Source organism: Felis catus, chromosome B3 (genome assembly GCF_018350175.1).
Source record: "Felis catus isolate Fca126 chromosome B3, F.catus_Fca126_mat1.0, whole genome shotgun sequence".
Lineage (NCBI taxonomy): Eukaryota > Metazoa > Chordata > Mammalia > Carnivora > Felidae > Felis > Felis catus.
The window spans coordinates 18,850,997-18,874,704 of NC_058373.1; the positions used below are offsets into that span (position 1 = coordinate 18,850,997).

The 23,708-nt window shown below is 38.9% G+C and overlaps 1 protein-coding gene across 13 annotated transcripts; it reads right to left on the reverse strand.

Annotated features, from left to right (window-relative positions):
- Nucleotides 1-1,677: 1,677 nt before the first annotated feature.
- LINS1 (lines homolog 1) lies at nucleotides 1,678-23,671 on the reverse strand. 13 transcript variants are annotated; one of them, XM_045058890.1, is made up of 10 exons: nucleotides 23,540-23,638; nucleotides 22,748-22,783; nucleotides 11,580-13,028; nucleotides 8,939-9,439; nucleotides 8,736-8,825; nucleotides 7,746-7,887; nucleotides 6,278-6,868; nucleotides 4,491-4,662; nucleotides 3,663-3,758; nucleotides 1,678-2,655 (listed from the first exon to the last, which is right to left on the reverse strand). In XM_045058890.1, the coding sequence occupies exons 4-10, from the start codon at nucleotides 9,359-9,361 to the stop codon at nucleotides 1,773-1,775; spliced, it is 2,397 nt and encodes a 798-aa protein (XP_044914825.1). In that variant the 5' UTR covers nucleotides 9,362-9,439; nucleotides 11,580-13,028; nucleotides 22,748-22,783; nucleotides 23,540-23,638; the 3' UTR covers nucleotides 1,678-1,772. The 13 variants fall into 13 exon arrangements, with proteins under 13 accessions (XP_044914825.1, XP_044914820.1, XP_044914822.1 ...); XM_045058885.1 differs by having other exon boundaries at nucleotides 11,580-11,744; nucleotides 12,925-13,028; nucleotides 22,748-23,626; XM_045058887.1 differs by having other exon boundaries at nucleotides 11,580-11,744; nucleotides 12,668-13,028; nucleotides 22,748-23,626.
- Between the last annotated feature and the right edge of the window lie 37 nt (nucleotides 23,672-23,708).

The following is a 23,708-nucleotide window of genomic DNA, read 5'->3' on the forward strand; positions in this document are numbered from 1 at the left end:
TTTTAAGGCATTCAACATGTATGTACCTTTAGGAACATAAAGAATCCAGTTTGTTTTTTGCTTTTCTTAAATAAAAGGTTACTTTCACTAAAACAACAAAAATAAAACTATGCACCCAGTTAAAAACAAACAAATAAAAGAGTAAAAAAAGATATACAACGAGAAGCCAAATCTCCTTCGGATTGGTTTCCCGAGGCAATCAGTTAGGACTTTCTTATATAAATGTTTCGTACACACAAAGCATATATAAATGTATAGGTGCATTACTCCTGTCCCCTTCTTTTCTTAAACAGATGGGAGCCCTATATATTCACTTGTTTTTTCCTGCAGATACTTCATCTCTGTAAACATGGATATAGCCCATTGTTTCACAAGTATAAAGTCTTCTATAGAGTATATGTTATTTAACCAGGTATTTCTGCTTTTTTTACAACGTGCATCGTACATCTTTGAATACACATTCTTTAATATGCTTTTTAAATTATGGAGAAACTGCCCCAATGTATACCAACTGTTACCAAACTTGCTGACTTCTGCATTTCTTTCTTTTTTTTTCTTTTTTAAATTTATTTTGAGAGAGAAAGAGAGTGTAAACAGGGGAGAGGTGGAGAGAGAGAATCCAAGCAGGCTCCACACGGACAGCGTGGAGCCCGAAATGGGGCTGAAACCCACAAACCATGAGATCATGACCTGGGGTGAAACCAACTGAGCCACCCAGGCACCCCTTGACCTCTGCACTTCTATTTGGTTAACATTAGCATCTCATTGCTGTCTCAGTTAGCAGTCCTCTTTTTAGTTCCACTGATCTTTCCACTTCCACCTGAATGAGTACTAAGCCTGATACAGGGCTCTATCTCATGACTGTGAGATCATGATCTGAGCTGAAACCAAGTTGGATGCTTAGCCGACTGAGGCACCAGGGGCACCTTACAATGATTTTAAATAGAAGTATTATCTAGTGATTGAAAAATGTGTTTTAAAGAATAGACTCCTTTTCATAGAACAGACCATACACCTACATATACAGAGATAGTCACTGAGATTTTAAGTTCTTATGTATCATATTACATGTAAATACCTCAGAGGGAAATAACAAATAACACTGGATTAAATAGTGTCGTTTCCAGAACTCACATCTACCCAGAACCTGTGACTGTGACCTTATCTGGAAATAGGGTCTTTGCTGATGTAGTAAGATGAGCCCATACTACACAACAGCAGACCCTAATCCAATGATTGGTGTCCTTCCATCCAGGGAAACTGGATGGACACATACAGGGAAAACCTCATGTGACAACAGAGGAAGAGACTGGAGGGACACAGCTCCAGGCTGAAGAATACCATGGAGTGCCAGCAATCGCCAGAAGATAGGAAGGGGCGGGGAAGGTTCTTCCCTAGAGCCTTGAGAGAAAGCATGGCCCTGTTGACTCCTTGATTATGGACTTCTAGTCTCCAGAACTATGAGAGAATAGATTTCTGTTGTTTGGACCACCAAGTTTTGTGGTAATTTGTTACAGCAACCCTAGCAACCTAACAAAATGACCAACCCAAATTTGAACCCTGTAAATTTCAAGTGATTTATCAGGTGACTTGGCATTTGATGTATATTTGTCAGTCACTAGGTTACTTCGAAAGGACAAAAAGATAGACTTGATTTAGAGAATGCTTGTGAGGGTGTTTTGGTTTTTTGTTTGTTGTTTTTTTACTATTATCTCATTAAGGCACAATTTACATTAGGGAAAAACAGCTCCTGGAAATAAAGTGCTACCGTTTTACAAGGCGTTCATACTCTCATTATATATTGCCCCGATACGTTTTAACAACTTTAAAAGTGCTGTGGGATTATACGGGAAAAGATTTTTCTTCTGCAAGCGGTAAACAGCACTTTGTAGCTCCTCAAAGCACTTCAGTGTTTTGGAAGACAGTCCCACTTCAGAGACGTTATTCGGGACTGTATCCCAATCAACGGAGAAGAGAATATTAGATTGTTTGGGAACCAGAGGCCTTGACTGAGGCTCGAGGCTCACTTCTTTTTCATCCCCACTTGTTCCAACTGTGTCCTGAAACTTCTTCACTGCTTCTTGGTGTAAAGATACTTGTTTACTGTTTGCTGAACACCGGTCTGTGCCTTCTACCTCAGAATCATCAGAGCTGTCATAATCTACCAGACTTTGAGAAGCTCGTGGGGGAGACGGGCTATCAGCCAGGAGCGTGGCGGGGGTCTCCTTGGGCATCACAAGTTGGTTCAGAGGTTTGGAAGAGGCATCAGAAACCCAGGAGCCGGAAGCATGGGCATTTCTGTGATTACCAAGAGCAGCCGAAGGTCTCAGTTCTGTTTGGTTGCTGCTCGTGTCTTGGACAAGTGAGGGGCTACAAGCACAGACATTTATGTTGTCTTTAGATTTGGTTACATCAAAATACTTGCAGATCGTGAAAAAGTCAGTCCAGTCTTTTTGTAGTAACTTTAAATATTTAACAAAATATTCAAGGAAACAGGTTTCCGATGAAATCAAAAAGTCAAGAAGAACTGAAGCATCAAATCCTATATTTTTTAGTAAGAATAAGAAGACGCAGTGTGGATTATAGCCATATTCATGTGTGTGATGGTTGCACATTTCTTTTTCTTGGGTCAAGCTTTCAGCAGCTTTACATTCTCTGAAAATAAAGGCAACAGAGACCTCAGATTAATGACTTTTTACAAAAATAACAGTTTTAACAGATATAATTCACATACCACAAATTCACCTATCGGATTATTTTCTAATCTATGCATTATCTTCAAAGAAAAAAACATCAAAACAATCTCTTCCTCTACAAACTCTATATAATAACCCAAGTCAATAAAATAAGTAAAATTCAGGGACCTTGGCAGTACTAGTTATTGTCTGCCAAAAAAAGTCCTCTGTCTTCCTGTCTTGACATCAGAGTTCCTCACGCCTACAGGTAACTAATTGCATGGAGTAAGGTGGGGGCTGGAGACTGACCTCCTTCCTTTCCTTCCAGGGTCTCCTCAATAAGGATGGGTACGTGACCCAGACCGCCAGTCAGAGTGCCTCACGCTCCTGGCTACAATGACTGCTTCCTTAGATGAATCTGTGACCCAAGCAGGCTAATCTGATCCCCCCACTGGGACTTTTGCTAGAGCTATTAAAGATTGGAACTGTAAGGCTGGTGTCAGCTGGGCACTGCCAGCAGCCCTGCCTGAGAATGAGTGCACAGAAGAAGAGCGATGATCAATGACGTGACTGTATCCCTGTGTATACGGTGACGTCTGATGCCAACATGACCCCCTGGAATTTCTAATTTTGAGCTAATAAATTCCTTTTTTTTTTTTTTTTTTTTTTGCTTAGACCAGTTTGTGTTGGTCCTTTCACAACCAAACAATCTTAACAGATACAACTACATTAGGAAAAATACGTAGGGCATGAGCACATGCCTCTCTGGACATAGTGAAATTAAGAAAGTTAGAAATTTAATTCAGAGGTTTCCTCCTTCCTGAGGAGTAAGAAGTCAGCTTTGAGCACAACTAAGATCTATTTTAATAGGCATGTGTGTTTTCAGATTGAATTTGTGTCTCACCGTTTTGGAGCCTAACTCAAATCACATGCAGGAATTTTGTGTTCTTGATTAGAACCTTTTGAAAATTGGCCCCAAACACTTACAGTCTGAAGGCAGCCACTGCCAGCAGGGCCATAATACAAGTCAGAAACTGGCAGCGTGACACTGTGCCGTTGGTCATTAGTAAGAAATCCCTTTCTCTGAAGCCAAGAAAGAAATGGAAATAAGGCAAATACTTTGGGACTTTAATAAAGCAGAGCAGAAATAGTGTAAAAGGTCATCAGTTATTAACTCCGTAGCTGATTACAGCTATTTGCCACGGGATGATATGACCCCATGTGCAGCTGCTTTACTAAAGCAGAAACAGGATCAGCGGAAACCATGTCCTCACTAACAAAACTTCATGACCAATTTCACATATTTGCATCAGGTTGGTATCAGCCTCAGTGCAACTGTATACTAAAATGAAAATTTCGAGCTGCTGCTTTGCTTACTTACACGTTTGTACTCACCTTTAAAAAGGTGAAAGTCCTAGAAGCTCATTATGGGAAAGTTAGTCTTGGGGGTGAAAAGCATTTTTGAACATCGATTAAATTCAGGTTCGGACAATGGTACTAACGTACTCCTGATCGCACAGGTGAAACTGATGAAGCGTAACCAGAACCCGAGTTTTCCAGCCCCCTGGTCTGGTTCTACTGCCTTAGATCTGCCTACCCAGCCAAGTTTTCATAATGAGAACTCAAATGTAATCTCATTTTCATGTAGGGCAGGGTTAAAGAAAGGAATTGGAACTTATAAGGAAACCACAAGATTGTTATGGATTTTTTTCCCCCCTTAATGATGGAAAGTAAACAGTATGTCCAGCACATTATTAAAAATGTTTTCTGCTTTCCTGGCATGTAGTTACTACAATTACTTTAAAATCTACTGGCCTGATCAACGTTAGGTAGATGCCCAATGATGCTCTGGCAGCTTCCACCATGTCATCGTCTTGTTCTATGAAGACCCTGGAGATCCACTCACAGGCATTGTGTGGCTGAAGGGAGGGCTGAAGGTGAGGCTTTAAGAAGGTCAGTAACTCAGCCATGAAATTCTGTAAACCAACTTCAAAAAATGCAAATTTCAAAGAGCAGGCAACAGCTCAGGAATGCATTTATATCTTGCTACATAGAAAGCTATAGCAGCATTTCAAGTATTCCAACATGCATTATCATCATAATTCACACTTTTCAAAAATCCTGTGAGGGATGAGCTCTCTTTTGCAAATTAGGAAACTGAATATCAGAGAAAAAGAAGCGACTCATTCAAGAAGATACAATTAAAATGTACAACCAGATCATCTACTTGCCACAAGTGCCAAATAATGGATGCTCTCTGAGAAGCAAGAGTTACATGAATTCTTGCTAGAAACATACATATGAAGGAGTAGCAGACAAAAGAAATCACTTCGCTGGAAGCTGCAGCTGTCTGTTACTAGAAGTGACAATGCAACCAAGAAAAAATCATTTTGCCTTCAAAATAACAGGAAAAAATTTTGTTTAAATATTTAAAATATTAAAAGAAAGACTACTATCAAGCACAAAAACCAAAAAAGTTTTGGGGAGTTGTAACTGCAATTTAAAACTCTGACTTGTAGAACATATGCCACCTAGTGTTGTAAATTACAACTGCACAGGGTGAGGATGGTATCTAGGATACTGTAAATGGTATCCATTCAAAGCAACGCAGGGAAGTCACGGCTTACAATTCAAACCTTTCAGTAAAACTATATGTTGCTTATTTAGAGACATCTACTATTCCTTTTTATCACATGAAATGGAGGACATGTCTTCCCCAACACCTAAATTAAATATTCTACTTTAAACAGAAGTCTTTGGAGTTAAGATCCTGAATATTATATGTAACAATTTCTTTTTATTTTTTTAAGTTTATTTATGAGAGAGAGAGAGAGAGAGAGAGCATGAGTGGGGGAGGGGCAGAGAGAGAGGGAGACACAGAATCTGAAACAGGCTCCAGGCTCTGAGCTGTCAGCACAGAGCCTGACATGGGGCTCGAACTCACAAACCATGGGAACATGACCTGAGCCGAAGTCAGACGCTTAACCGAGTGAGTCACCCAGGTGCCCCTATATGCAACAATTTCTTAATCAGTGTAACTTCTCACATGTTAGTTTCAATTCATTTCCTAGTTATCCATTATCTACATTAGTAGTTACCCCAATTTTATGAAGCAGAATATGAATGAAATAGTACAAATATCTTAACTGAACAGACTTATATCACCTGCCTTGAGGCGACTCAATAACACCTTTTTAACTTTTGTCATTAATTATACTATATGAATTCAGTTTAGCCCACAAAAAGTTGACTTGTTTCTTATTTTTTTTAAAGCTTATTTAAAAGAGAGAGAGAGAGGAAGACAGACACAATCCCAAATAGGCTCTGCACTGTCAATGGGGGGGCTCGAACTCATGAATTGTGAGATCATGACCTGAGTGGAGATTAGATGCTTAACCGACTGAACCACCCAGGTGCCCCAAAGTTGACATGTTTCTTAAGGGAATTCTAATTCTTTTTTTAAAAGAAAACTTAATAAATTATAACTATGATAACATGTAGATTAGTGAAGTTATAGTCCTAAGATTTGATAATTATGAATTATTTTATATCACTAAACAATTACTCGTCACTTTGCACACAAAAGGAATTCAGAGAATTACCTTTCATTTCATTTGCTGAAGCACAGTTTTGAAACTTGATTTCTAAGGATTTAATGATAAGTAGGCTTGCTGCTCTGAGGATTACATGATCTGGACCAGGGACATGCTCATGTGCAGGTTGAACTTCATCTCCACCGAAGAAGGGAGGTTTTCCGTGGACAGACAATGTCCTCAATAAGCCCAAATCCACAGCTTGCAAAACAGCATCAGCTAAAGCCAACATGTCTACACCTAAATGCTGATCTGGTGGCATCAGGGCAGGGTCAGATCCCCGACACAGATCTTCACCCACTTTCCAGAGAAGGCACTTTTTGATGAATATGATGAACCTCCTTTTGACAAAAGCCTGAACGGGCCAGGTAATAACACCCAGCACACAAGAGGGTTTCAAAAATAAAATCCTCTGGCAAGTGAAATGTAGCTTCAGATGGACTCTGGAAGCTATAAGAAGTTCAAGCAATTCCAGGGAACATATCAAGCTGTTTATTATTTTAGAGGTATCTTGGCAGCTTTCAAAATGCTGAGAAAATAAGGAATTGTAAAAAACTTCAAAAGCAGTGTCAAAAAGAGTCAGGAACTGCTTTAAAATTTCTGCAATGATAAAAACAGTAATATCAACAACAAGAAAAACAAAGGCTTCTTAAAACACAATTTACAATTCAATTTTTATAAATACTATCACTTTACACGATGAAAAATGGATTTGGATTATTTCACTCATGTGAACAAGTGAAGATACATAGGATAACGGCTAATAAGAGGAGCTTTTTATACACAATGGAATACTACTCAGCCATCAAAAAGAAATCTTGCCATTTGCAATGACGTGGATGGAGCTAGAGTGAATTATGCTAAGCGAAATAAGTCGGTTAGAGAAAGACAAATACACAGGATTGTACTTGTATGTGGAATTTAAGAAGCAGAACAGATGAACACAGGGGAAAAAAAGAAAAGAAAAGGCAAACCAAAAAACAGACTCTTAACTACAGAGAACAAACTGAGGGTTACTGGGAGAGAGGTGGCCAGGGGGATGGGCTAAATGGGTACTGGGGATTCAGCTGGGCACTTGCTGGGATGAGCACTGGGTGTTGTATGTAAGTGATGAATCCTGAATTCTACTCCTGAAGCCAATATTACACTATTTCTTAATTAACTAGGATTTAAATAAAAACTTGAAACAAATGAACAAACAAAAGAATAAAAGCTAATAATCATGGTTAATTATCCTTTTTACAAATATCAATAGCATCAGACTATGAAAGGGATATATAATAATAAAGAGGTTTAATTTTTGTCTTATGTTTTATTTTAAAAAGGTATCTTCAGTCAAAAAATTTGGAGGGAGAGTCTTTAGTTTTTCATACATGAGGACAGATCAGATGCTATAAAATAAATTTTAATCTTCATCATAAACATCACGCCCCTTGGGAGCAAAAGAATGGCATTTATGGGGGACCATAATTTGTACCTGTTTTTTGTGAACATGTGTCTTTAAAGATTTCCTTTATTATAAAAGTAAGGGTCCAGAGGCAGTACACTGCTTTCTCATTTTCAGGGTATTCAGAAAGATTTGTCTGGCAAAAAGCAATCCAGGAATTACTTAATGCTATCTACGACAAAAAACAAAAAGTAAAGTTATAACATAAAATTTTCTCTATAATTACAAATTACCTATTATATACAACTCCATATAACATTTCTTATTCCCTTGGGGGAAAAAAAAGCAGAGTATTTGGAAAACAAGGACACAAATATCCTAATATTCTTTAACTAAAAAATTCAATATGCCATAGAAATAAAATCTCAACAGTGAACATGAAAATATTAGCAGTGATTACTTCTAGGTGGTAGGATAATGTGTGGTTAATGTGTGGTTTTTATTTTGTTCTTTACACTTTCTCCCATTTTCCAGATTTTCTACTACAAATACCACCTTTTTGTATTTAGGACAAAAATGTTGAGAAAACAAGGAATTATAGCTAAAATAAATCAGTAGGTGCTTACATTTATTAACGAATTCTGAGATAAGAGAAAAATCTGATGCTGTTTGTATTTTTTTTTTTTTTTAATATTATGCTGAGGACCATTCTTAGAATTTATTTATGTTAAACCTGTAAAAATGGTCTTGGTCTTCAGCAGGGGTTCCTAAATCTTTCTTTGGAGACAAGGAAGCAGGCCTACCTGCTCCTCTGAGAAGCTGAAGAAAGTTATGGACTGACTTGAAACCCATCCTTGAGGTGAAGAATCTGATTTATAATGATTTACAACATACTTAAGACTCTAATCTTTGATACAAGTCAGTAGTATATTACTCCATTCTTACACTTTTGTGGATTTATGTGTTCTTAGGTGAGCAAACATTTTATTGGTACAAACATCTGAAGGGGAAAATCGAGGGCCAAAGAACAATTTTAAAGAAACTATAAAAGAAGTAACATAATTTGATTACTTATCTTACCTCTTCTCTCATTTGGAAATACAGAAGTAGTGCAAGGCACTTGGCAGCCATGTGACATAACAATTTATCCGAGTTTTGGAACATACAGGTCTATGGGAAAACAAATAAGTTTATCCACTATTGACAAATGTTGTCAAAACTTTTGTCCTAAAAATCTGCATCTAAAGAAAAAAAAAAAAATCCACAAAAAACAACTGGCTTACTAAGGTTGAATCGATGTCAGAGGATTTTAAAAGAATTGTAATTATATCTCTGTACTTTTCCTTTGCGTGGAAGTCAGTTTCAACAGACAATATTCTGGTTATCATCACTTTGATTACTGTTAACTGAAGGAGCATGATTTCTCGGGCGCTGCACGTCGGAGAGTGTCTCTTCAAACACACAGACACTACGGAAATGGTACCCAACGTGGTGCTGGGTGGCTGGTGCCTGCCTTGGACACCACGGCGGTTCGAGCATTCTGGAGAAGCGGCTGTAGAGCAATCCTGAGCTAAAACTGCTGGGTTGAGATAAAAGATGTATTCCTGGCTCTCATTTTCAAGTGTGGCTCCCAGAAGTACCTTCTTGTAGAATTGTTCTAACACTTCAAAAAAAGCTTTCATTTTGGCTGCCAAAATACATCTCATGAGAAAGCTGACGACTCCAAACTGTAAATATTAATCTTAGAAATGCGATGAATCTCTAAGAGGGTTCTTCAGTGAAACCTAAAATAGGAAAAATAATTTTTAAATTACAAGTGTTATATACATCGTAGTACAAGGGAAAGGCATCTGTTTCCACTTAATCATTAGTCTCTCAAGTTAAAGGTAAGGACGACTGCTTAATTTCTAAAATGGAAAACTGGTAATAAGAACATTATTTTAAGACCATAAAAACGAAATGCATGCTTTCTGTAAGATTTAAGGCCATAAAATTATTTTTAATTTTATCGGAGCAGAAATTTCACCTTCCCTCTAACATTTTTCAGTGGGCCACAAGGGCTTCTCAGCCTTGGCACTGACACTCGGGACTGGATAATTTTGTTATGGGGAAGCTGGCCTGTGCCTTGTAGGCGGCATAGCAGCATTCTTGGCCTCTACCCACTAGATGCCTATAGCACCTCCCTTGGGGGCAAACCCACTCAGGCTGAGACCCATGGGGCTCAATTCCAATTCATTAACCTTCATCTCAGGGGCGCCTGGGTGGCTCATTTGGTTGTGTGTCCAACTCTTGATCTTGGCTCACTCAGATCATGATCCCATGTTTCGTGGGATCGGGCCCCATATCGGGCTCTGTGCTGACAGTGTGGAGCCTGCTTGGGATTCTCTCTCTCTCTCTCTCTCTCTCTCTCTCTCTCTCTCTCTCTCTCTCTCCCCCTCTCTCAAAAATAAATAAACTAAGAAAAAAACACTTTACCTTCAATGTACAGATGAAAACCTAGTTAGTTATGTGGTCAAACTATTGTGGTTATGATGATTAATTCCCAACTTCAATTTAGTGATAATATAAAGATCCTTAGTCACCGCTTTCAACATTTAATAAAAAATTTAAAAATGCCATCCCAAGGAAAAAAACAAGATGTTAATAAGCAAAAGTAATCCAAACGGGAGCACACTGTACTTGTAGCTGGATACAACTTTAGACATTCGGGTGTCCCTGACTCTGACACAATGGAGACCAGCAAGAGTGGGGAGAAGGGGTCAGGCATGGCTTATAAAGCAGGGAATATGGACAATCACTGATAGATGAATAGAACAGAAAATATTACGAGTAATAGGAGTATTAATGTAGTTACTAAAGAGCAAGATGATGAGGAAAAATTTAGGATCTTGGCAGAAACTAGAGATTACTGAAAATCCAATGGAATGCTGAGCCTCAGGAAATTATCTGATCCTCTGGGACTCAGTCCTTTCATAGCCTTTGAGCTACTTCACACCTTTGTAAATTGTAGATTACTGATAGCAATGCAAATAATTGTTGTCATACAACATGCAAATACAAGACTACACTGTATTTAACTAACTTGAGAATAACGGGGGGGGGGGGGGGGGGGGGGGGGAAGAATGTAAAAAAAAAAACCCACTAAAACGGGGGGGGGGGGAAGGGGGAACCCCTAAATCATGTAAATAATTGTCTGGGGAGGGGCAACCCTCCCGTCGGTGGGAAAAGCCAATTATGTTTTCTATTTGTAAATTTATTTCCACATTTCTTACTCCATATAAACTCATGTGGCTCTTTAACTTTTCCTCTTTAGGCCAGTTGTGACATTTGCCTAGTTCTTTCATTAGTTAACGAGTTAAATACAATTGCCGATAAAGTTCATTGTGTACTGGTGATGATTTTGTTGTCTGACAATCTACCCTTTAATAAACTCCACGGCCTTGCCTCATCTACTCTGGCCCATTTATAAATGCCCTGCCCATCTTTAACCTCAGTCATCCCTGGAGGAAACCTACTAGGAGTCCTGTCACTTACTTTGGGTTGGTCTCACTTCTACAGTATGGCCCACTGACTTGCCCCTGCCTGGTCTTTAAACCTCCCTCACTACAGGTTTCTTTCCCTGGCTTAGCTTCTAGGGCATTTCAACTCCTGATTCCTACTCTCTCTTCCACCAAGATGAACTGCCTTGTTTTTGTCCTGTAAGTATTAAGAAACCTGTAAATTTTAATGTAAAGTTATGAGTGAAACTTCGGTTAAGTTTCTCTGAATCCTCTTTTCAAACTGTGGCATACATCCCACATCATTTGGAAATGTAAGTAATTATCGGTAACTTTGTTCTATCTGACAAAGTTCAGTGTTATCTGTTACCCTGAACACTGTGCTCCCAGAAAGCAAAAATGGTTAATGTTACAAGAAAGTGCTCACCACAATCCCAGATAGGACTCCCCTCCATGCTTCCTCATTGACTCCCTTGTTTCATAAAAACTCACACTCTCTCCTTCTTCTTTGAGAGGTATTCTATTAATGAACATTCTCCCTTTTGCAATAGCCTGAATAAACTTATCTTCTTAATTGTCTGGTGAGTTCCGTCTGCCACAAATCAGAAACTAGTTTTCATATTCTACTTCAAAGTCCATTTCCATTGTACTTTACTTTATATTTTAGTTATGATAGTAACATTTCTTCCCAATAAAACCAATAACATCTTTTACTGAAGTTGACATAAACTACTGACACTTTTGTATGTCAAATATCCTATGACAATAGATTATTTTAGGTTTTAACTAATAGCACATGTGTGAGTGTATTATAATTTTTAGCCACAAAAGAAATTATTTTTATTTCAATGCTACAACAGTAAAAACACTTCCAATAATATTTCTATATATCTTATAAGTTCTTGAATTTTTACCATGAATGAGAATAAGATTGCTGCTAATCAACCATTTTTGACCTAGGAAAAGGGCCATTTCAGCACTCAAAACTGAAGTGGATACCAGTAAATGAATAAATAAACAAACAAATGAGCAAGTGAGCATTTCGGGGGGGATATGGGCTATTTTCTGTCACAGTGGGACCCAGGTTCTCTGGTAAGCGTGGTTGCGAGAGATCAGATCTAAAAGTTATAAACTTTCAATCAAGGAGAGACATTTTCAAAATGACTCTTTATAGACAGAGGAAAAAACAAAAGCATCAACGGGGGCCCACACATGCCAGGCAGGTGTAGCAGGGCCAAGGACAGGCTGCCCCGAAAGGTGCCACTTTGGCACATTGATTATTTCAAATAAAAGTTACTTAAGAGATGGCCTGTCAAGAACGCTCAGACCCTCCTCCGCTGTTCCTGCCAAAGCAGGAAATAAATCTCCCATGAGAGGTGTCCTCCCTGTATCAGGAGGTAGAGATGCCCTTACCTCTAGAGATAGGGAATTTAGAGCCAAGAAGGCTGTATAACAACCCTTGTGACTTTTTACTAATTTATTCCCCCAGCCCAAATTCTCTTTACAATTCCTTACTAATAAAAGCTCCCGAAGTTAAGTTTTCTCTGTCCTGTTAATTCCTCACAGATTTATTGTCTCTTTGTCTAAAAACTATAAAAACCGCTTATCTTGGTCATTTCTTTAGGCGTCCCGGTCATTATTGGGCCTCTGTGCACACATCATAAAACTTTTTTTCTGTTAATCCATCTCATGTAAATTTAATTCTTAGTCCTGCTGGAAGGCCTTGAAGCTTGAAGGATGGAGGAAGAATTTTTCCTTCCCTTCACACGCACCAAATGAATGAAGAGGACAGATGCTAGGCTGGTTCTTCTGTGACTAAGCATCAATCTTTCTTCATGACAATGTCTTTTCAAGTACTGATGCTGGCCAAAGAAACCTGCACTGAAACAAACGTCTGTGAGCAGCCTATGGAGAATGATAGCTTTTTTTGTGAAAGGAATTATAGTATTACGTGAAAGGACAAATCCTGCAAAAATGAACTAGGGGATTTGACCAACCACACTTTTTCCCCCTGAAGTGTCATTCCAAGGTTGGTACATCTCAAGCTCATTACCAGCCTGGGCTGGAGGAAGGCGTACCCCTCAGACCAGCTTTTGAGCAAGCCATGCTAGATATACGTGAGAAATATGTCTAGCTTGAGAAGGAAACAAATATTAGGAAAGGTCTGTTTGGGACAGTAAATGGGTAGTGTCTTTCAAAGAGTTTTTTTCAGAAAAGGCCTCTTGGCAGAAGAGAATGAACTCCACCACCAGACTGCCTAAGGGAATACCTAGTATAAGCATAACATTTGCCTCCAGTCTCTCTTTTACTGTTGAAGTGCTATAAATGATTTGAATTGTGTATTCTATTCCTAATAAACTGTGTTTGTCTTAATATAAAAACAATATATTCCCACTCATCTTCACATAAAGTCGATGCTTTGGGAATAATAATCGTTAAAGTTTACTGAGTGCCTACTATGTACCAGACACTGATCTAAGTGAGTGATAGTTTCACAACAGATTTATGAGGTGGATAATTATACCCATTTTACAAATAAGTAAATTAAGGCAAGGAGAGATAAAGTTAAAGAGTGAAGTGGCAGAGTCAGGATTTGAACTGACAAAGTCTGATTTGAAAGTCTGGGGTCCTCCTCAAATTTTGTCTGATGCTCCAAGCCTCAGGACAATGGATGAACAGAGGAGCTCTAATAAGCTTCCAAATCGAAAACTCTGTGAGTGAAAATTCACACAGACTAATCTTCAACACTTTCTAGATTTTCTCCCGTAATACTGTAAAGCAGAATACCTATTCTTAGAATGATTTTCACATGCTGCACAAAATCTAAACTCAAGGTCAATTACCAAACAACTTCCCAACGCAAACCAAGATTACTTTTTTCAAAAGACACTCAGCAACCAAAGGTTAAAACACTAATCAGGACATCCATTTGATTGAATTTTTATATTAAATTACTTTCAGAAGATACATCAAACCCAAGATGAAAAGCCAAAGTATCCACACATCATACATCAACATCAGCCCATCAACAGTTAAAGGCGGTATAAATATGAGTGATTAAGACCTTGATTTTACTTCACTTAAAATAGTTTCAACTCTTCACAAAAACTAACTCAAAATGGATCATGGGCTTAAGACTTAAAATAAGACTTTAGGAAAAAAGATAAAAAAATAGGAGAAAAATATTTGGGATTCAAGGTTAGGCATAAAGTTCTTAAACTTGGCTCCAAAAGTACAGTCTATAAAAACAAAAATTGATAAACCAGACCTCAACAAAATTAAAAACCTTTGCCCTAAGAGTATGAAAAGACAAGCTATTGACGGAGAGAAAATATTGGCTACTCACATATCCAACATGGCGCTAGTATCTAAAAATCTATAAAGAATTGTCAAATCTTAGTATTTTAAAAGATAATAATAATTAGAAAATGCACAAGAGACATGAACAAACCTTTCCCTGAAGAGGATATACAGATGGCAAATAAGTGCTTAAAAAGATGTTCAACCACATCAGCCACTGGGGAAATATAAATTAAAATCACATTAAATACCAGTATAACTGAAATAAAAATTAGTGACACCAAATTCTGGAGAGGATATGGAGAACCAGACCACTCTTATGGTGCTGGTGAGATTATGAAATGGTATAGTCACTCTGGAAAACAGTCTAGTAGAGTCTCTTTAAAAAGCTAACATACTCTTAACCATATGTTCCACCAGTTGTGCTCCTTGGTATTTACTTGAAGGAGCTGAAAACTTATGTCAACACAAACACCTGCACACAAGTGTCCACAGCAGCTTTGTTCAAAATTTCCAAAACTTGGAAGCAATTAAGATATCCTTCAGTGGGTGAATGAATAAAGAAACTGCAGTACATTCAGACAATGGAATCTTATTCAGTCCTAAAAAGGAAGAGCTATTGAGCCATGAAAAGACACAAAGGAACTTTCAATGCATAGTATTAAGTAAAAAAAATCAATGTGAAAGGCTATATATTGTATGATTCCAACTATAAGACATTCTGGAAAAAGTAAAGCTATGGAGACAGTAAAAAAATCAGTGGTTGCCAGGGGTTGGGGTGGAGGGAAGGGATGAATAGGGGAGCATCCCTATTAGGGCAGTGAAAATACTCTGTATGATCCTATCATGGTAGATACGTATCATTATATCTTTGACCAAACACAGAGGATGTACGCTACCAAGAGTGAACCCTAGTGTGAACTATGGACTTGGGAAGTAGGTTCATCAATTGTAACAAATGTACCACTCTGATGGGGGGGTGTTGATAATGCAGGGAAGGGCTACGCATGTGTGAGGGGCAGGAGGTGTGTATACAGGAAATCTCTGTACTTTCTGATCAGTTTTGCTGTGAACCTAAACCTGCTCTAAAATAAAAGATCTTTAAAACAAAATAAGAAACTAAACATGCAACTACTATATGACCTAATAATTACACACCTGGTCATTTATTCCAACAAAATGAAGACTTACATTCACACAAAAACCTGTACATGAAAGTTCACAGCAGGTTCATTTATAATAGCCAAAAACTGGAGATAACCCAGATGTTCTTCAATAGATGAATGGTTGTCCTGTGGTACATCCATACCATACTGGAATGCTACACAGCAATAAGGAAAGAACTATTGATAAATACAATAATTTGGATAGCTCTTACGTAATTAAGCCAAGAGAAAAAAGCCAATCTCAGAAGGTTGCATATTGTACGGCTCTACTCTTGAAATGACAAAATTAGAGAGATGGAGAAGAGATTAGTGGTTGCCAGTGGTTAGGGAGGGCCCCTCCCGCTTAGCAGTAGGATTATACAGGCCAACACAAGGGATCCTTGTGACCATGGAACTGGTGAGAGCAACACTAACCTGCTGTATGTGATAAAACTGCATAGGACTAAATATACATACAGATAAATGAACACAGGTAAAACAGGAAATCTGAACAAGATCAGTGATTGTACTAATGTCAATATCTAGCTTCTGATACTGTACGATAGTTGTGAAAGATGCTACCATTGGAAAACTAGGCAAAGGGTACACAGTCTCTCTCTGTATTATTTCTTACACTTGCATGTGAATCTACAATTTCTCAAAATTAACAATTCAATTAAAAATATCATAATTTCAGGGGCACCTAGGTGGCTCAGTCAGTTAAGCATCCAACTCTTGATCTAAGCTCAGGTCTTGATCTCAGGGTCATGAGTTCAAGCCCCATGTTGTGCTCCAAGCTGAGCATGAAGCCTACCTAAAAAAAAAAAAAAAAAGGCACCTGGGTGGCGCAGTCGGTTAAGCGTCCGACTTCAGCCAGGTCACAATCTCGCGGTCCGTGAGTTCGAGCCCCGTGTCAGGCTCTGGGCTGATGGCTCGGAGCCTGGAGCCTGTTTCCGATTCTGTGTCTCCCTCTCTCTCTGCCCCTGCCCCGTTCATGCTCTGTCTCTCTCTGTCCCAAAAATAAATAAAAAACGTTGGAAAAAAAAAAAAAAAAGAAGAAGAAGAAAACATAATGATTTCAGCTACAGACATCAGCCTTCTGATCCCAAGCATTAATATGCATAGAATTACATTAATATCAACTTTATCTAAATGTAAAGATATTAGAACTTTGATTCTGAAAATTCCTAGAGTGAAAACTAAGCAGAATGGCATTTTAAAATGCTAAAAAGTATTAAAAAAAAATTTTTTTTGTTTATTATTTGTTATTGGGAGAGAGACAGAGTGCAAGCAGGGGAGGGTTAGAGAGAAAGGGAGACACAGAATCTGAAGCAGACCCCAGGTTCTGAGGTTTCAGCATAGAGCCTGATGTGGGGCTCGAACTCAGGAACTGTGAGATCATGACCTGAACAGAAGTCGGATGCCTAGCTGACTGAGCCACCCAGGCACCCCTAAAAAGTATTTTCTTAAAAAATATTCCTAAGTAAGGGGCGCCTGGGTGGCTCAGTCTGTCAAGCATCTGACTTCAGCTCAAGTCATGATCTCGCCATTCGTGGAATTGAGCCCCATGTTGTTGGGCTATGCTGACAGCTCAGAGCCTGGAGCCTGCTATGGATTCTGTGTCTCCTTCTCTCTCTGCCTGTCCCCTGCTCATACTGTCTCTCTCACTCTCTCTCTCTCAAAAATAAACATTAAAAAAACTTTAATATTCCTAAGTAAAAAATAGGTAGAAATTTTAAGTGCACAGTCTATTCATTAGAAAACATTCTGCCATCACCCAATTTCAAAATTATCAAAAAACAAGCTGCTAGTAATTTAATCCTTTTTTGTATGCAGAAAATAAAAACAACAACAAAAAAGGTGCCACTATCTCTTTAGGAGATTTTCTTTAGATAACCTATATATTTAAATTCAGAATACAGAAAAATAATTACTTTCGTGGTCATTGTTATAATGAAAAAATGCTTTTTCTTTATATGAAAAGATACTATAGTTTGTCAATTGACTGAAAAACTCAAAACTGGGCTTTGGCCAAATGCAACAGTAAGTTCAAATCTGATCACAGCTCCACAGGTCACTGAATCTACATTGCTCCATTAATGAAGATGCTGTGATTCTAAAGGCAGAAGTTGAGACTTCTAAACAAAGGCTATCCTTCCATGATTCTGGTTTCTGTCCCAACTAAGACAGCAATCATTATGTCTAAACAAACAAATGAACGAACAAACAAATAAAATGAGTCTAGTTAGAGTCTACAGAAAGTTCAAGGGTGATGCCAAAGTCAGGGGAGGCTGAGGAGGGTGGCTAAGGCACTGACAAGGCCTGGAAGACAAAAGGAACATAGCTGGTGAACTGTGATTTCAAGAGGACCTCCCTCCCCTATAAAAGATGGACGCAGAAGGGATATCTTCCAACAGCATGTCGCGTGCTTTGCCCTCCTAGTTCTATTCTTCATCTTTCTCCATGCCCCAGTATTCTCCAATATTGGAAGTCCTAGGTAGAGCAATCAGGCAAGAAAATTAAATTAAAGTATCAGAATTAGAAAGGAAGAAGTAAAACTATCTCTATTTGCAGATGACATGACTTGACATAAAGGAAATCCTAAAGACTCAACCAAAAAAATGTTGGATCTAATCAAAGAATTCAGTGAAGCTGCAAGATACAAAATTAAATATGAGAACGAGTAGCATTTTGTTACAGTAACAACAAGTTTTCTGAAAAAGAAATAAAGAAACTGATCCCACATGTAATAGCACCAAAAATAAATAACAAACAAAAACATTTAGGAATGAATGTAACTAAGGAGGTGAAAGATCTCTGAAAACCACAATGCACTGATAAAAGAATTCAGAGACAAAATACATGGAAAGGTATCTCATGTTCACGTATTAGAAGAATTAATATTGTCAAAATGTCAATACTACCAAAAGTCATCTATAGATTCAATGCCACCCCTATTAAGATTCCAATGGTATTTTTTATATAAGTAGAAAAAACACTCCTAAAATTTACACAGAACCACTAAAGACCCCCAAAAGCCAGAAAAAATCCTAAGAAAGAACAAAGCAAGAGACATTACAGTTCCTGATTTCAAGCTACGCCATAAAGCTATAGCCATCAAAACTGGCATGAAAACAATCAGACCAATGAAACAGAATTGAGAGCCCTGAAATAAATCCCCACATATACAGCCAACTAATATCTAACCACGGATTCAAGAATATTCAATGGACAACACAGTCTTTTCAATAAATAGTGCTGAGATAATTGGATATTCACGTGTAAAAAAATCAAATTGGATCCATATCTTACACTCACAAAAATTAACTCAAAATGAATTAAAGACTTAGATATAAGACCTGAAAGCATGAAACTCCTATAAGAAAACACAGGAATAAAGCTCCTTGACATGGGTGTTGGTAATTTTTTGGATGACTGCTAAAGCACAAGCAACAAAATAAACAAGTGGAACTATGTCCAACTAACAAGATTCTGCACAGCTGAATAAATCATCAGTAAAGTGAAAAGAAAACCTACAGGATGGAAAAAAATATTTGCAAACCATACATCTGATGTCCAAAATACATAACGAACTCGTACAACTCAACCAAAAAACCACAAATAATCCAATTTAAAAATGGGCAAAGGAAACAAAACAAAAGCAAAAATGAACTCTTGGGACCTCATCAAGATAAAAACCTTCTGCACAGCAAAGGAAACAATCAGCAAAACTAAAAGGCAACCAATAGAATGGGAGAAGACATTTACAAATGACGTATCAGATAAAGGGTTAGTATCCAAAATCTACAAAGAACTTCTCAAACCCAAAAAACAAATAATCCAATGAAGAAATGGACAAAAGACATGAGAATAGACACTTTTCAAGAGAAGACACCCAGATAGTTAACAGACACATGAAAAAATGCTCAACATCACTTATCATCAGGGAAATACAAATCAAAACCACAATGAGATACCATCTCACACCAGTCAGAATGGCTAAAATTAACAACTCAGGCAACAACAGATGTTGGCAAAGATGCGGAGAAAGAGGAACACTTGCACTGCTGGTGGGAATGCAAACTGGTGTAGCCACTCTGGAAAACAGTATGGAGGTTCCTCAAAAAATTAAAAAAAGAACTACCTTACAACCCAGAAATTGATCTACTAGGTATTTATCCAAGGGATATAGGTGTGCTGTTTCGAAGAGACACATGCACCCCAATGTTTATAGCAGCACTATCGACAATAGCCAAAGTATGGAAAGAGTCCAAATGCCCACCAATAGATGAATGGATAAAGAAGATATGGTGTATATACACAATGGAGTATTATTTGACAATCAAAAAGAATGAAATCTTGCCATTTGCAGCAATGTGGATGGAACTAGAGGGTATTATGCTAAGCAAAGTTAGTCAGAGAAAGACAAATATCATTATGACTACACTCATGTGGAATTTAAGATACAAAACAGATGAACATAGGGGAAGGGAAGCAAAAAGAATATAAAAACAGGGAGGGGGACAAAACATAAGAGACTCTTAAATATAGAGAACAGAGGGTTGCTGGAGGGGCTGTGGGTGGGGGGATGGCTAAATGGGCAAGGGGCATTAAGGAAGACACTTGTTGGGATGAGCACTGGGTGTTATGTGTAGGGGATGAATCACTGGATTCTACTCCTGAAATCATTATTGCACTATATGTTAACTAACTTGGATATAAATTAAAAAATAAAAAAATAATAAAAATAAATAATTTAAAAAAATAAAAATGGGCAAAAGAGCTAAATAGGCATTTTTCCAAAGAAAATATACAAAAGGCCAACAGGTACATGAAAAGATGCTCAACCTCATCACTCAGGGAAATGCAAATTAAAACTACAATAATGAGATATTACTTCATACCTGTTAAGAATTGCCATCATGAAAAAGAGTTAACAAATGCTGGCAAGAGGTGGAGAAAAGGGAATCTTTGCGCACCGTTGGTGGGAATGGAAATTGGTGCAACCACTCTGGAATCTGGAAAGCAGTACGGAGGATCCTTAAAAAATTAATAACAGAACTACCATATGATGCAAAAATTCCACTTCTGGGAATATACCCAAAAGCATAAAAAAAAAAACCAACCTGAAAACATATCTGCACCCTCATGTTCCTAACATTATTTAAATAGCTAAGACAGGGACGTGATGTAAGTGTCCATTAATGGATGAAAAAGTTGTGTAATATACATACAATGGCAAATTATTCTGCCATAAACAATGAGGAAATCCATTTGCAACAACACGCATGGACCTTGGAGGCATTATGCTAAGAAAAATACTATATAATCTCACTTACATGTGGAATCGAAACAAAAGACCACTCCAAACTCATAGAAAAAGAGATAAGACTTGTGGTTACAAAGGCAGACAATGCAGCGGAGAGGAATTCAAGGAAGGTGGCCAAAAGATACAAACTTCCAATTACAAGTTCAATAAATACTAGGGATGTAAGGTACACCATGACGACTATTGCTAACACTGCTGTACGACATACAGGAAAGTTGCTAAGAGAGTAAGTCCTCAGAGTTTTCATCACGAGAAAAACATTTTTTTTTCCTTTTTTTATTTCATTTCTTTTTATTGTATCTATATGAGAAGATGGGTGTTAGCTGCACCTTCTGCGGCAACCGTTTCACAATTTATAAAAATCACACCATCATGCCATATGCCTTAAACAGACACAATCGTGTATGCCAATTATTTCTCAATAAAATAGAAAAACAGTTGGCATCTTTAAGTGTTCAGTCCTCTACAGCCTCTCTCTTAGAGCAATTTCATGGATTCTCAATGTCTTCAATTATTATCTCTATGCTAACAACTCCAGAATCCATTAGGGTCTAACTGTCTTCTGGGTGTAGACATACCCAAGTATGCCCAGAGAGTTTTGGGCTCCAGACTCAAAACACTATCAGAGAGTTGCACTTGGAGGTCCCACAGGCACCTTTAGCATAAATTCAGCTCAACTTCTAAGGTCCCTCAAACTTGTTTTCTCTTACATCTCACTTTAGGTGTATCTCCGAGTCAACCAAGCTAGAAACTCAGACATCTTCCTGGTACCCTTCCTCACCCCAATTCTCTCCATTTTCACGGCCACTATTGCAGTACAACACTTCTGCCCCCGACAAAGAAACAGATTTTTTGCTACATGGTTGTTTGCTACGTGGTTGTTTCTTATCCCACATCACACCCTTCCTCTGAAAAACCCCTCCACCTTCCTTAGGAAAATGTCCAAACCCCTGGACAGGGCTTAGAGGTCCTTCAAGATCTGCCTCTTGGAATCCCTTCAACTTTCTGCCCCACAAACTAAGCTACAGGATTTCTCTAAGGTCCTCAAAAACCATGCACTTTAAGGGTTCCCAAGCTTGGCCTGATACCTTCTGACTAAATCACATTCAACTTTCTCCCTCCCACGTTCAACCTTTAATGTGGAAACCTGCAGTCCAGGGGAAGGCTTTCACATATCCAACTCAGGATTAGGGGGCCGTGCCAAGTGCTCCCTCAGCCTATACTACACTATTTATCTCACTGCATGGTCTATAAATATTTTCTAGTTTGGTTTACCCACACTTTGACTATGGGCTTCCCTGGGCAGGACTGAGGTGTTTGCTTACATAAGCCAGTGTGTAGCTCATGAGGAAAGCACCAAAACATGTACTCCAGAATGAAGAATAGTGTAGAAGACAACGTGGGGGGGGGGGGGGGGGAGGGGGGGGGCGCGTGCAAATTCAAAGTGTTTGCAGCGACCCCCACCGGTCACACAACATCTTAATTTATCTTATTACTTAAAAGTAATTGGCATATTAAATTACTTCCTTTATATAATCAGATAGGCCTTTCTATGTAGACATTGGTGGTAGCCAAATGTTTGGTATATCAGATGGCTCAGTTTAAAATAATGTCAATGCTTGTTTAGATTACTCTAATAGCCTTTCAGATTTGCAGTAACCCCGCTCTCAGCTACAGTCTTTCCCCCTGAGCAGTCAGGGATTTTTTCAAAAAATAAATAAGATACTGTGATTTCCCTACATGGCTTACAATGTCCTGCAAAGATCGGCAGTTTTTCCCACACCCCCAACCTTACTACCAATCATTCTCCCTCTTACTCACTCTGCTCAAGTACGGGGGTCTTCTTTCTTGCGGTTGCTGTTAAACAGCAAAGATTATTCCAGCATCAGAGCCTTTGTACTGTTGATTCCACCTGCCTTCAAAATTATCCCCACCCCATCGCCCCAGATCTTGGCACGGTTGGCCCCTCCTCATTCAGATCTCAGCTCAAATATCACTTCCTCAGAGACCTTTCCTGACTACTTATCTAAGATAGTCATCACATCCTAGTCAAACTCGATCCCATTATTTGCTTCACTTTCTTTATATAACCTATACCTTTGTGATAATTTTGTGTTTATCTGTCTCCTATTTTAAAGCGAAAGCTCCACGAGGACAGGTGATCGCACCTCTTGTTCACTGTTGTCTCCCTACCGGCTAGAACCGTGTCTAGCCAGTTAACACTTTCTAAATGAATACACGCACTCAATAAACCCGTCCATCTCGCATTATTTTCCATTCTCCTTTCCCCTCCATTGTCAGAAATCCGTGAGGGTCGCTATCCTCGCAGGAAAGCTCTTGCAGCGTTACCACCGTTCCAAAGAGAGTCCTCTTCTCCTCTCCGGACGAGGCAAACCCAGCCTGGTCGGTAAAGGGGCCTCAGGGACCGAAAGACGAGCCATAGACCCGGCACCCGCCTCTGAAAAGCGCTGAGGAGGGGCGGCGACACAGGGTGCCCCTCTCCTCGCTTCCTGCGGACTGCTGCCACCCCAACCTTAGACCCTCTGACCTGCCTTTCAGTCGGCGGCACACATTCCTCCCCCGCCGCCGAGCTCCGCGGCCGCTCCCAGTTACCTGCCAGGAATCTGGCTTGGGAGACTCAGCCTGGCCACCACCATCCTAACCCACAAAAGCGCCCTCCGGGCCACCGTACTTCGCGGAAAGTATAGGCTAGTTTCTCCTTCCGCATGCGCAGAGGTCTCGTTCGGCGTACAGTGTCTCTTAGCAACGGCTTCGAGTCCCT

Coding starts and splice junctions, on each gene's coding strand:
- LINS1 (XM_045058894.1), bottom strand. CDS start 9,361: ATGAGATGTATTTTGGCAGCCAAAATGAAAGCTTTTTTTGAAGTGTTA. Junction 4,663..6,277: donor TTCAGCAAATGAAATGAAAG/GTAATTCTCTGA, acceptor CATTTTTTGAAG/TTGGTTTACAGAATTTCATG. Junction 3,759..4,490: donor ATCTACCTAACGTTGATCAG/GCCAGTAGATTT, acceptor TCTTGGCTTCAG/AGAAAGGGATTTCTTACTAA.